Consider the following 15,478-nt stretch of genomic DNA (forward strand, 5'->3'; position numbering starts at 1 on the left):
AAAACGCCGAAGTGTACAGGCGAGCCAAAGTCAAACCACTTCGAGAATACGTTCTCACACTAATGGAAAGGTTCTTCGAAAGAACGGAGGACCATCCCAACCCATTAATTCAGCATCTCTACCAACAGGGTAAAACCTCCCCATTGACCACATTCTTAAGGCCCTGCCAAATCGTGAGTTCATCTCTCAGACCCAAAATTCGGACCCTTTTTGAAACTCCCTGCCTGGTAGGAGTAGATGGAGGCTAAGCACAGGAAAGTGTAATGTGCTTTTTGTAAATATTAGTTAAGGATTAATTATGTTAGATTAAGCTAGGTTAAGTTAAAATAAGTTAGGTTAAGTAAGTAAATTTCAACCTTCTCGCGCCTTTAGTGCGGGCGCAGTATTGAAAAGTCAAGATTATAGAACAATTGTCAAGATCCGTGTATGTAAAAATAATATACTAAGTAAAGTAAATTACAGAGAAGGTCGGGTTGGCCAAACAATGTAATAGTCACCCGTTTGATAGAGTTAAGATCAATTAGCCATTATTTAAGCTAGCGTTAAGTAACCATTGTCTAGTTGTAAGTCACTATTTGAATAAATTGAATTGAATTAAATTGAAATCAAGGGGTCATTTCAGTTTCGACCATCATTGGGATAACAGGGAATAGAAAGGAAAAAAAGGATGAAATAGAGCCAAAAACAAATATTTTTTCTGTATGAGTTCAAACTCAGCCATAAAGCGGCGGAGGCGACCAAGAACGTTAACAGCGCATTTGGAGTTGATACGGTAACCGAACGAACCACACGGCGGTGGTTCGAAAAATTCCGATCAGGCGACGTAAACCTTCAAAGTGAGCCACGTGGACATCCAGGACCATCGATTGATAACGACGAGCTGCGTTTGCAGCAGTGTGTCGAATTCGACACACGTCAGTCTATCAGGGACATTGCAAAGAAACTGTGCATACACTATTCGACAGTTTCCCGGCACTTGCAACAACTTGGAAAGGCGAAAAAGCTCGATAAATGGGCTCCGCATGCCTTTACGTGAGTACCTGCCGTGTAGGCATAATTCCACGGTCCTCTTCGGACACGGATTGATTTTGGGACCATAATCAGAGCCCCGCCATGCAAGCACAGCGGTCCTGGTTTATACTGAGTGCAGGCTCAGCATTCATACCAGTGGATGCGAAGCCTATCTAACACCTCTGCCGCAACTAAGGGGTACGGGGCCCGAGTTATACAGCGTAACTCCACGCTTGAGCTCCGAAGAGCTCTGCCCGCGATGTAGGCATAACCACAATCACCATGAAACTTCCACTTGGGGGCCAACCGCAAATAACTGGGCTGAGAACACATCCTCCAGGAATTCTCCTGGAGCATATGCTCTCAGAGGGCCGTCCCGGTTCCCATGGTACCAGATAACCTCCGGTGAGGCTTCGTGGCCGAAGCCACTTCAGATGAGTCCCTTGCAGACTCGGGTCTGATCGTCCTCCCAGAGTAAGTGGGAGTGACATGTGATGAAAAGTGGATATTATACGACAATCTTCGCCGATCAGCACAATGGCTAGATGCTGATGAGCCACCGAAGCACATGCCGAAACCGAGCCTCCATCCGAAGAAGGTAATGGTGAATGTTTGATGCTCTAGAGCTGGAGTTATCTACTATTCTTTCTTGGCACCTGGAGAAACCATATGTGCACAGAAATACTGTGCCCAACTCGAGGAAATGCACCAAAAATTGAGTATTCAAGGGTCGAGATTGGTCAACAGAGATGGTGTGATACTCCTTCGCAACAATGCACGACCTCATCTTTTCAGAACAACGGTTCAAAAGATGAACGAATTGCAGTATGAGACTCTGCCTCATTCATCATATTCAATGAACCTTTCGCCAACCGACTACCACTTTTTTAAGCATTTGGATCGCTTTTTTGACGGTAAAACAATTTAGGAACGAAGAGGCTGTCAAAATTGCTTTCGACGAATTTATCAACACCCGAAAATTGGACTTCTACGAAACTGGCATAAATGCTCTTGAATCTCTCTGGGAGAAGTATTTTGAATCGACTGGCACCTATTTTGATTAAATAAATAAATTTTTGTAAGCTTTGCAGTCGTTTCAAATTTTAGTACAAAACGGCCACTTTATTTGCAACAACCTAATAATTATAGCACGATTTAAGATAGTATCAACTTTTTAATAGGGAGATATGCTTTGGAGCTATTCGCTTCTTCTGCTGAATAAGCTCAAGGTACTGGCATCAATGGGTCATTGACTAATTCATTACTAATTTGCATAATTCCCCTCAATAAAGACGACTCCAAAACCTTTTTTAGCCCCCTTAAAAGTCCTAAGTACACAACATCTAGAGTTGCCAAAATAAATTGCAACATTTGAGCCTAATTCGTAGCATTGGATGTCAAGGGAAATGTCTTTCTTATCCATCACTTTAGATAGTTTGAAAGGTCGAGCGAGGTTCGAACATTTCTCGATACCATTTCGTAAGTCAGACCCCCCAATTCCATTTGCACAAAGCTCATGCAGCCTTATCTTATTCCAATGACACCAAAAGGGACGGCTAAAAAACTCACTAACAACCTTCAATTATTTAATAAACGAGTGAACGACGGCGCTACTGATACTTTGATTATATTTTTGCAACCCATCGCATTCGTCTAACAACTTCCTAGTACACCTCAATCAACATGTATTCCATTGTACCGAGCAGAATTGATCAACTTCCAACTCCAAACTGCATTCGGCGAAGGTAAAATTACTACATTAGCAATTTTGGAAGGTAACTAGCCATCTTGCTAACCAGTAGGAACCTACCACATAGAGGTGGTGCTCGACATTGTAATTTGATCGAATTCGTGACTCGGTGTCACGATATTTCGCACAGTGACTGTTTGAGTTGACCGCACGCTGCGATCAGGTGAAGCTTTTCGGCGAATTAGAATGGTTTGTGAATAGAAATGATTGTTTGTTCAAACTTAATGTTTAGTACAGGAGCATATCACAACATTTCAGGGTTGCATTTACCAAGCTTGACATCCCTGAATTGACCCGGGCGGAGGCTAATTAGAGTCACCATTGCGGACTGAAGGCACATGGAAAGTAGGGACAATATCCAATTAGGAGTAAAGAGTGTTCGGAGACTTACCCAATAATAATTGTAATAAACGAGAGGGTTAAATTGCGCCTTCGAGAAGGCGAGGTCTCCGATATATGACGCCTTTGTCTTTCATCGAGGAGCCTAAACGAGAATACCGATGTCATCTTTATTAGACAGAGTAAAAACGAGGTTGAAGTTTAGAGTCAGAACTGTCCATTTTCCAGAGTTTCACTTTTATGATACTTAACGTTTTACGGCCCCACGTTGGACGCCATTTGTAAGAAGATCAGAGTGAAATGGCTGATCATGATCTTTCTGGAACGAAGTCAAATCAGACATGAGAAACTAGACCTAATAGATGGAACTTTTCCAGGGTTTCTTTCCTGGAAACTGGAATAATATCCATAGGATATGATGTTCTAGTACATATCCCTCGCTTTTCGTGGTATGTAGTCCATTTAGTTTCGCTATTATCCTACAGCAAGCTACGAAAAGATTCATTTACTATACCGAATATTTTTCCTCTTCCTGCTACCTAGCATTCTCCATTATTATCCTCATTGCAAACTTATAAATCCCATCCCAACTCCACATTACAGAAGCTTGGCCATGTACGTGTCCATGCTTCCATCTTAGCAAATAAATGAATTTTTGCCTAGCGGATCGGCTAAGACAATCGAGAAACATTTATCTGTTTAGTACTCTTAGAAAACAGCTGGACGGATACTGCACCGTGGGAATTTTTTAACTGTGAACTCTCCGGCTAGTGTTCAAGGCAAGTAACGATAATGCATTGCTTTTCAATTGTGAGCGACTGATAAAAGCCATCTGATGGGGTTGAAGCGAAATAAAGGTTGAGGGAAACGATTTGGATGAGATGAATATCTTTAAATGCAGCTGAAGGTGTGATGAGCGAGTGAAGGAGTGTTTCGTGTTGGATTTTGTGCATTGCCAATTTTTGAGCTCTTTTATGTAAGATCAAGTTTCTTAAGGCATGGGTTTGTTAAAATAAAAGTACCATACCTGAAGTGCCTAGCTTCGGATTTTCGAATTAATTTCATTGAAAGTTAGGGGAGGAGGGTGGTGATGAGTGATGCATAGTGCAAGTGGTTGGTGAAAGGAATACCGGTCAATTGCATTTTTATGTATTCGGATATAAATAATTGATGCCACGTTGTCACGGATGTGACAACAGGTGATTCAGTCAATTTATAAAAGTTGATAATATATTATTTTTAAGGTTATTGAGCAAATATCGGTTGAACAAAGTCTTGTCTCACTTTAAGTGTGTACATTTTGACTCCTTGCTCGCGCACTTTACAATTCATGTTAAAACTAATAACTGATTCGGAAAGTACCAACCGAGACCTTTCGTTTGATACTCCATATGACTATACTCAATGAAAAAACTTTTACACCCCTCCTTTGAATATATGGTGAGCCCCCCTTTAACCCCAAATAAATTCATGCCACTCACTTTATGCGCAGGATTTCATAGTTCCCATATATTCACCAAATTTCGTTCGGATCGGTTTAGCCGTTTTGGAGAAAAGTGCGTGTGGCTGACAGGCAGACAGACCTGTGAGGAATGCACTTTCTTTTCTGACTGTGCATGGGCTAGTGTTTTCTTATCGCTGGTGTGGACCAAAATGGCTACGGGAAAGATACCCAGAACTTAAAACCACTACGGAAGACGAGAGAAGGAGAGATTCATAGAGAGGAGAGTCTCGATCTGGAAGAATTGCCTTCCACCCAGCTTGGGGCAAAAATAGCTAAGCTGTCCGAGTTTATCGAGGGCATGCACAACATGCACCAAGCCATAAAGAATGTGGTGGGGGCTGTTAGAGTCGCAGATCGAGGACAAAAATGCTAAGGAGACGCCGAACCTTGCCCCCCGGCCAGCGTTGCGAAGCCCAAGACGAATAAAAACAAAGGATGGACTAAAGTTACCAACAAAAAACCAAAAAGAAAAGCAAAAATGCGAATTCATCCAAAGGTGATTATTATTTCCAATAAGGGCAATCTATCCTACACTGAGATGGCAAGAAAAGTCAAAGCTGATCCCGACGTAAAAAATCTGGGCGGAAATGTGAACGGAATCCGAAGAACCCAGAAAGGGGATTTCATGTTCGAACTGAAATAATCCAGCGTAAGCAAAACTGATGACTTCCGCATTCGAGTTAAAACCTCACTAGCTTTGCGAAGGCACGCACCAGCGGCATTGATTGATACCATCGATGCAGAAGGTGTGGAGAGAAAGGCCATATTGTCAGGGAGTGCGATAGGGACCCGGGGTGCCTATTGTGCGAAGAAAAGGAGGAACCGGATAAGCGGATATTAACGGAAGTGGTAAATGTCCAGAATTTAGGAATGCGCTGACTGCAATGAGAAGATGAGGTTTACTCAAATAAACACCAATCATTCAGGAAATCCCCATCGTAAGTGAACCATTTAAAAACCGTCAGAGTGGCATATAGGTCACAGCTTCGACTGGTGGAGCGGCGATATGGTCTTGCGGTCGACAGGCCATACAATGTACGACAAGCGAGCCAGCCAGTGGCTTTGTGTGGGCGAAATTAAGTGGTGTATATATATACAGCTTCTACACTCCACCAAGGAGGAAATGTTTGACAATATTGTTCTCGATGCAAGGGGACGAAGTCCAAAGGTGATTACATGTGATTTCCATGCTTGGGACATTCAGTGGGGGTAGCAGAGAATGAAACGCAAGGAGGTGCAGTTGATTAGAAGCTCTTGCGCAGATGGACATAATTTTGGCGGTCTCCAGAATGGGGAGTTTGGCTGTAGACTTGACTCTGTCGGCCTAACACTGGCGCGTGGTATGGCCTCGTGCTTCAGCGAACGGTACACTCACAGCGATCACCAGGCAATCTTCTTCGAAACATGCGTTGAGCCACAGGGCAAAGAACCACCATACCAAAATCGAGAAAGATATCTGGATGGTCTGCAAAAATTTTGGATGAGCAGACCTTCATAGAGGTGTGGTTCGACCAACCTGATAAAGCAGACTCCTCTAGGGAAAGAGCCATCCATGTGGCACAATGCATCGCCAAAGCATGTGACGCGTCCATGCCTAGGAGGTGCTCATTCCCCAATAGAGAAGCAAACTACTGGTGGAATGGTGCACTGGCCAGCCTTCAATCAGCCTGCCACTGAACCAGAAGAGCGGCTCAGAGGGTGGTAGATAGAATCGATCAGGGGTAAAAAGAGTGTGCCTATAAGGAAGCCCCCAAAACCCTCAAGGTCGACATCCAGCGAAACAAGAGAAAATGCTTTATGGAACTCTGTTCAGAAGCGGGGGTATACCCGTGGGGGAGTGTTTACAGAATCGTGATGGAATAATTCAGAATGATGAAAATCATCCAGGGGCTATTCATCCAACAAGAGTAGGGCATCAACACACCCTAACGACATCTGAATATAAGTGAATTCCACCAGTCACCAGAGATGAGCTGCTGGAGATCTGCGGTAAAATAGGAGACAACAAAGCCCCTAGCCTGGACGGAGTACCGAATAGGGCAAGCCGTGAAATCCAGACCAGACATATTCGCTGAGTTGTTCGAATCGTGCATAACCGAAGAGAATATTTCCAGTGGCATGGAAGCGACAGAATTTGATACTTCTGCGTAAGCTTGGTAAAGTTTAAGGTGAACGATCCTCATACAGGCCCATATGTCTTCAGGATATCGCGGGGAAAATGTTATAGCGGGTAATCTATAACAGATTACTTCTGGTTGTTGAGAGCCAAGGAGGCCTTTTAGATCAGCAGCATGGGTCCTGCAAAATCAGATCAACCATTGATGCCATCAAATTAGTTACTGGCTTGACCGAAGATGCAGTTCACAGAGAGGGTAGTACCAATTTATATTGCGTGGTAGTAACGCGGGATGTGAAAAATGCATTCAATTCGGCCAACTGGAATCTAATATGGAAATCCCTAGCGAAGGTTGGTATTCCCGCCTATCTCGCTGATATAGTTATTTAGCTGAAAGGAGGCTCTGGTATAACAGCGAAGACGCACCTCAGGAGTATTGGCCCCTCTACTGTGGAATATCATGTAACGATGTACTTAATCTGCCACTTCTGGAGCATTTCTCATCTTCCGAACTAAAGAGCTGAAAGATCGAAAGCTGGTTCCCTAAAGGAGAGTATCACTAGACCACTTGAGATTCATTTTTTCCGAATACCCCTTCTGCGTAGACCAGGTACACATCTTGTTGATGCTGTCATAGGCCTTCTCAAGGTCGACTTGTCCGACCTCCCATCTTCTATACTAGTCGCCGGCGGTTACACGCTTAATCACTCTCACCTTCCGCCCTCTAGGCCACCGTTAAGGTCACTGGCAACACAACCGAAGGTTAGGCATCATATTTCTCCTTTAGTTAGCCTTTTTGCTAGAAAATGTGCGTCATCTCGACATTGAGTCGCATTTTGTTTTGTAGAAAACGGATTTAAACACTTCTGAAAGTTAACTCGTCCATCGCTATCGCTGCCCAGCTAACGAATATGAGTACTACAACTACATCTGACCCTACCTTTCAGCACGTATTCATATTACTTTCTTCGGCTCGTGCCCCGTGCTTGAACTTCAGGCTAAATTTTTCGTGTTAAAACCTCTTCCTCCGCATTTACTAGGAATGCTGGTGATGTTGACGCAAGGAGCATTACACCAGTATACGAAATGGATTAATGTTGGTGAGCACAATTAAGCTAGAAAGGCATCCAGCTGGCTGCAGAAATACTGCGAACAAGGACGAAGCTCCTTTGGAATAAAGCGGTGTGTCCAACTCCAACCCTGTAGCGGAACAAAACGTAAGTTTTTGGCGGGTTTCAGAAGAGCAGTGATAGGGCTAGGATACCACGAGATTGCGAGTACTAATTTCCTGCTGAAATTCATTTATGGGTTTAGCTCTTAATAAGAAGGGAGATTGTCCTTGCCATGAGAAGCAGTACCCACAGTAATCAGATGCTAAGAATTTGCTGTAAAATGCCTCCAGATTCGAAAGAAAACTTAATAAGGTTTGCCTTCAAGATAATTGCAAATATTAGAACGAAGCATGTGTTACCGACGGAGATCCGAGGTGTAAACTGTGTGGGTCCCTTATTATCCCCTTTCTTCACTGAAATTTCCATTCTGGTCCCTCGAGAATACTTCGTTTTCGCGGAAAAGGGATGGAAGGGGACACCGGCTCGCAGCAGGTCTGACTACAGAGGTCTTCCTGTAGTGTGACGTCCACTTTTAAGCCGGCCAGGCACAACAACCACAAATTTTAACAGCCTTTGCAGTATACTTGTTGCGGGATTTCCAAAGACAGTATGGCCTAGGCGGGAATGATGTCGAAGTCAAGAGATACGTCAAATACTCAACGTCTAATAAGGACGCGACCGATGGGGTGATCTCACTTAAATCCATTATTTTCCCGAGGAGGCGGAATAAGAGCAGACAACGAAATGGCTAAAGTTAAAGGGGTAAAGAGGGGCCACTATAACTTTCAGCCCGGATCCGGATTTTCTGTCAATACAGTTTATAAGAATGTTTATAAGAACCGTATCTATGCAGCATCATTTACACCATCTGACAAATATCTTTTAAAACAGATTTGCTTTCGCAATAAAATTACTAAGTGCGGATTGCCTACTTTGCATTCCCATACTTGTAGCCCCCCTAGAGAACCTAAATTGGGGATTGGGGAAAGATATTTCCATTCCGGCAAACTTTAATTTCTCCACAGTGACCACATAGTTGTGAAAATCAGCAAAAAATCCTCGATTTCAAATTGGGAGTAAAACAATAATCCGTACATTACCTTAATCGTCTCGTTCATTGTCAAGTCACACCAAAAATACAAGATTTCAATAGAAATACAGATTGTCATTGAAATAAAAGATTGCAGTTTATTTAATTTGTATTTTTACATGTTTTATTTCTTCAGACTTTCCTTTTACATCATTTTTGAGCTTAACACGTTATTCCTAAAATTACTTACACATGATTTGATAAAATTAACTTAAAAATAAAAAATAATAAAAACATAAACTAGAACATCTCCTGAACTTTTAAAGCACAAATAAAAATTGTATCTAAATAGTATACTTCCATTGACAGTTCATAAAATGACCCATTTTGAAACAGAAAAGATAAAAGGACTCCACATAAAATTATAAGGAAACTATCAATTTAACATTAATTATACCTCGTATTGCACTTAATGCCTACATACCAGGAGAGAATCAACCCCTCCACTAGTTAAGTAATTCTTTCCGAATACGTCATTGTTTTCATGTAAATACTCCAACTAAATCCTTATATAATGTTTGTTTCTAGGGCTAAAAGTTAAACTGATATTGGCTTCGATTGCAGTTCGCTATATTGCGCTTTAAGGCTGTTATTCATTAACATGGACCGGTATACTTCTGAAAGGATATTCCACATCGCACCCTTGTGTGGAGGGATAGGAAGCCCTGGGAATGGTGATTGCAATTCGCCAGAAGCGAGAGGTGCAAGGTCTTGAGGTGGAGGTGTAGTGGACCCGCTGTCGGATTTTGTTGACAAGTCTAAGAGCTCCTCTCCGTCGTTTGATGTTCGGCGACTAGGACTTGAATCCTCCAACAAGCGGGCAACGGAGAAATTCGCAGGTTGGCGTTCTGAGGCAGAACCCTTGCTAGACAAAGGAGATTCAGTTTCCGTCGGTCTCAATCGCTCACTGATATTCTTTTTCATGCTGAAGTCTAAAGGCTCGTTTGAGTCCTCGTCGATAACATCGTCCTCTATATCACTTTCGTATTTAACATCCTCCGCTATGCTTTCGTTATCTTCCTGGATGTCAATATCATTGTCGTGGCCCATCATGTTCGGTAACGTATGACATTGGCTCATTGGTCCTCCTAAATCGAAAATCGATGCAGGATATCCAGGTGGTGGAATGATAGGTGGAAATCTATCGAAGGGATACACCCCAGCACCAGGAACCGGATTTGGAGGTATCAAACCAGCAGGTGATTGGAACAACATTGGATAGGGTTGAGCAGTTCGTCCGTCGTGCGGTGAAATTTTCCGTCGGATATGTGGCGAATGGAGCTTAGGATTCGGATTAGCGCTGTGTCGATTTCGGGATCGCCTTGAGCTAAAAACCATGTTGCATCCTTCCACTGTACACTTGTGCATTTCCCGCAAATGAACGGCTGAGAAGTGAATTTTCAATGCACCCTTGTCGCAGAACGTTTTAAAGCATATACTGCACTGGACGCGTTTTTTGCCCGTCACTGGGTTAATGAATTGAGCGGCAAGGTTTACTGGTGGTGAGCCCCATCGTTTTGGTTTCATCCCAGCCAGTTGATGAGGGTGCGGAACTAGAGGATGTGATGAGGGAAGATGGGGTTGTTGTTGTTGATGATGATGCGGTTTGCTAGGGAACGGCGGCGACATGGATAGTGGTGGACAATCGAGTGATTGGAGGCGCGACATTATGTGCTCCATACTTTTCAGGCTATTCGTGTGGTAGCTGGAAGTTGTGTTGATAGTGCTGGCACTGCTACTGATACTGGTAGTGGGACTACTCGGTGCGAAATTCTCCGGAAGCATTATGAAAATTGATGTATCTGGAAGAGAAGAAGAAAATAAGAATTATTAGGGATGCTATGTTGTATTCAGAGAAGAGGTCTAAGTCATTCATCCAAATTTAAGGACCTTAATTTTAAAGTCCGTCATTCGCACTATTTTCTCCAGATTAAAACCTTCGGTAAATATCAATGCTCGGTTAGACTGCTGAGCACGAAACCTATGCATCCTAGCTATGTACAGGAAACCCAGCAAGCACGAATAGAATAAGGATTGTCTTCCATAAATTCCCATATTAACGTATATTCGATGTGGTTTTCCTCCGCAACCAACAAAGATATTGCAACCACCCATCAGACAGTCATGCTTCAACGGATCCCTGTCTCTGCTCCTACTTAAAATTTCCAATATCAGGAAAGGATAAATGGGTTGGTTTGAACATTAATGAAATCTACTTTGATAGGAAGAAGAAGCCACTGAGACAACCAAATGACTTTTCCCAAGAACTTTCCCATTATCCTCTTATAGTATGTACTCACTGCCGGCGTGAATGAATGCACATACATTTATCAGACAATATGTTCCAAGGATATGATATAGGAATGCAGTTGTAGATAGGATATAGCATCGTCTTGCTTGCATCAGACATTAGAGAAAGTAATTAGACCCATTGAGGGGTTGGTTGTCCGACTGCTCTTTCTCTTCGATACACACTTCTAACTGTTGGTCCTCGCCATATTGGACATCTTCATTGTCTGGGAATGCTATTAGTGGACGAGCGTAGCGTTAGGTACTGAATGATATATAAGTAACCACGGAATGAGGGGAGCTAGCTCCATGCATAGGTATGTGGAGTGGGGTTCATTGGCAGCAAAGTAATGAATTTGAATTTAAAGCAACCTTGAATGGAAGAATTTATCCAATTCATGGGAGAGGAAACTAAATGTTTGCTAATTTCAGATGCAAATTGAATCCCAGAATTTTCGATCTCGGCTTTCAAGTGACCCTTCATCATAACCAACGATGACAAACAAAAATATTTGCGACATTTCTGCATGATTTCGCCAATCGGAAGCATGACATGCCCAAATGGAGCACAACAAACCATAAACAGGATATTTTAGTAACATATGTCGACAACAAACAGTCATTGTGCCCAGCTTTCATCAGAATAAGAATAATCGAAGGAAAATTTGTTCTGAAACTATTCCAAAAAGGATAAACGATATATTCGTAAAAATATCAAAGTCATTCCTTATGTTGCTCTGAGACTATTACCCCAGTCGCCACATCAGTCGCAGTCCCAAATGTTGAATGCGCCGTTGGGTCTTAGTATCAAGCATGTCTTATTCCAGTCGAATTCATGGTATATCCTTGAACGAATCCTTAGATGTGCTGGTGCAGTTTTTTAGGGGTGATTAATGATATGATTGCATGATTAAGGACATTTGCTTTGTGTGGTTATAATAGTGGGTATTGTTGATGTTCTGTTTTTCCGGAATGAATGGAAGATAAAGAAAAGGAATAATAGAGCGTAAGGACATGTATTTGGGAATACGTTGTTGATATGTTTGAGCGAATTTGGTAGGAGGAGGAGATAGTATTGAAGGGGAGTGATATTTGGAAGGATATACTTGAATCCTTTTGTATTCAATGATATAAAAATACATTTTTTTGCAGGTTTTCAATCAGGCAGAAAAACGTAATGATGCAACTGTTCCCAGGATATCTTATATGCGAAAAAGACCTTTAGCCAAAAACGAAACTACATAAACCAAAAGCACAGATTTTGTTTTCTGACTAAAGATTTTTTGTATTTCCGCATATACAGCATTCCGGGAACCAGTTGTTTTCCTGTTTCGGTTTCATTCCAACCAACTGATGAGGTGAGGGACGAGTGCAGGACAAACCCTGAATTCGATGGTAGTAGTTTTCGCTCTAAATTAAGAGCAGTCTTTTCAGCCTGGAGGGGAAAGAAAACACCTCTTTGTATACAGATTTGAATTCCTACGAGAACTACGAATATAAAGGAGGAAAGGGCTCCAAAATAATATCCACAATTCTTTCGGTGAAGTGATCGTCAATCCCACCCATACCTTTCTTAGTATTCTTGGTCAGATGTTAACATATTTTTGGCGTGTGAATGAAAGTGACTACAAAAAAGACCTCCAGAACATAAAACCAATACAGAAGAAGAAGGAGGAATCTGACTGCACAAAGGCCCAAAATTTCAATAGTGATGAGTTTGTGGTGAGGGAAAGGGGCAAGAGTGTTCATGATGCCTAAATCTATCAAATGCAGTAGATTATATAGGCAACATCCCCTGTTACAAGCATTTGAGGAAGCGGGTATTCCAGCAAAGAAAGAATGTTCCAAAAACTCAGAAGGATGAGTTGATGGGGAAAACGCTTACCAGCGCAACTTATTATGACAATTTTTGGTGCATTTTTTCGAGACAAAAGTCAAAGGAGGCGCCTTAAGACCAGGTTATGAATCCATTAAGAAATACACACTTCGTTTGGAGATCTCTCTCGACAACACCTACAATATTTTGTAAGATGTAAGGGTAAAAGGTTCCAAAAAAAACGGGAAGCCTACTGATCCAACAGCGCCACAACTATCGCAATTGGTACTTAAACCTGCCACCAACCAACAGGCGAGTAAATAGAGGAATGTGGAAAAAAGAGGCCAGTCCACTAGGCAACTAGCAACTGCCTAAAACACAACACAAAACGGCCTTTCTGAGAAATGGAACTCAGGATCGAATGATAGAATTCCCCTCTCAGCAAAAGTTGTGAAACCAAACGAAAATGTTGAAAATAGATGGATCTACATCAGAGGCAGAAAAGGGCAAGAAAAATAAAGTAGCGATGCAAATCAGCCCAGAGTGGACAGTTAGTTCAAGTGACCTAAAAGACCCTGGAGCAAGATGAAGTCTCTTCGAATTCAAAAGGAAGCCACAAGGCAGAAAACCTGAAAACAAAAAGTGATAAAGAAGTCAGGTTGGCCAAACGTTCATGGAAGCACGGCAAGCCAGTATAGTACTATATCTGGCGCCGCAGAAGGAGAGTTCAGAACGTAATACAAAGCGGAATAGCTGTACATGCTATGCTTTTCGCCAGACTAAGCTCCCGGTAGAATAGTAACTTAGCACCGAACTAGACCAGCAACTTCAGTTGCTGGACTAACCATGGGAGCAAACTTTTGAGGAACATCCTCATATACTTAGTCTAAAAGAAGCCAAGAATGGGACGGGAATTCACGAGATCGAGCTTCCATTTCGTCTAAGGTGACTACGCAATTCATTACGAATTGTCAAGCTCTTGGCCGCAATATTTAGGTTTGCAAAAATTTCGACTCCATGGACGTAATAGAGCAGTTTACCTATTTCTCTTTTTTTCCGTCTTGCATTTTGTCCTAATGCGCTAATTGTGTTGTGAAATAAACCAATAATTGCTGGCCTGTTGAAAGCATGGGTAGCGAAAGTGGCCTCTTTCTAGCATATGGAAGCAGCAGGCGGTATCCGTGCCGAAAGCTGATACTCCTGAGGTAAGGTAACCTATATACCACAAAGCTCTTTCACCCACAGTAAAATATTGACGTGGATAATTTATAAAGAGTTACTCCTCATAGTTTGAAACCCAATATAGTTGCAAAAAGCGACGTCGATCAGGGCGCAATAAAATTTGGAGCTAGTTTGCCTGAAATGCCGTTTATGGTAAGAGTAGCAAGGTTTGCGTGCAATTTACGGTAAATGTAAGAAGAATCAATTCGGCAAGTTGGATCCTAGCGGCTAGTGAGAATAAATCTCGATCTCGCTGCTGGTATCGAGGTTATCTGGACTAAAGAAGGTTCTAATACTAATGAGGAGTACAGTATTCTCGCGGGCATCGCAGAAGGCCCATAATTGTCTACACTATTGCAGACCTCCATGGGCAATGATGATTGGCCTCCAAGTTCCTACACTAACTACATCAAAACTTTGCGGATCATTTTGTAACACCTGCTCTTCATGTGGCGTACTCTGGATTGACAAAAACTCGAACGAAGACCTAAGTCGGCGTAAGGGGCAGTTAGATAAATGTGTAGGCTTCTCGGGAAGACCAGTAGGGAGCCAAAGCACATTTCGTTAACCCGAGAACGATGATGCTTAGACGTGGCGAACGCACTGTGCTCCGTTTCAGAAATAGTGGTCACTGTAGTACAGCAAAAACTGCATTGCACCGAAAAAAAAAACTAATTTAAATCACAGGAATTTAAGCCACTCTTAAAAGGATCTGTGAATCCGCCCAAACAGCAACAATACTCTTCTGATAAGGTTACAAAACGAGATTAACCGACGAGGGGGGGCGGGGGGGGTAGGATCGCTTGTCACCGGAGAGACCAAAACTCATTAAAAGGTCCAAGCAGTAGCTATGTTAATTGGAACTAGCAAATAAGCGAAACATACAGAGGCTTGAACTACAAAAATACAATTAATTCCAATCACCCTCACACAACAAAAGTAAGCTCAAAATCAACCCTAGCGAGTTGAATGTTTGCATAATAAATGAAACCTGCAAAATCTTTACTGGTAAAACTCAATTGCAAAGGACTGCATTATGAATATGGAGCAATTACCTGTCCGTGGCAAGGGCGATGATATGTTTTTGGCTTTTTATAGCCATTTTCGTGAACTTCACCTTAATCTACACAACGCCCATTCGGAAAGGAGCCCTACGCAACATATGGACATGTTTAAAACCTACCTGGAGTCTATAGAAGAACCACCTTAAGGGTGCATTTAGCCTTCAGG

The 15,478-nt window shown here is 42.3% G+C and overlaps 1 protein-coding gene across 1 annotated transcript in view; it reads right to left on the minus strand.

The window, feature by feature from the left end:
• Positions 1-9,029: 9,029 nt before the first annotated feature.
• The window catches only part of LOC119656158 (protein disconnected), a 49,548-nt gene continuing 43,099 nt past the window's right edge, over positions 9,030-15,478 (minus strand). Inside the window, exon 2 of the mRNA XM_038062495.1 lies at positions 9,030-10,724. Coding sequence (XP_037918423.1) covers positions 9,460-10,707 — 1,248 coding nt within the window. The 5' untranslated portion in view covers positions 10,708-10,724 and the 3' untranslated portion in view covers positions 9,030-9,459. The remainder of the gene's footprint in view (positions 10,725-15,478) is intronic.

This window comes from Hermetia illucens, chromosome 4, assembly GCF_905115235.1.
Source record: "Hermetia illucens chromosome 4, iHerIll2.2.curated.20191125, whole genome shotgun sequence".
Lineage (NCBI taxonomy): Eukaryota > Metazoa > Arthropoda > Insecta > Diptera > Stratiomyidae > Hermetia > Hermetia illucens.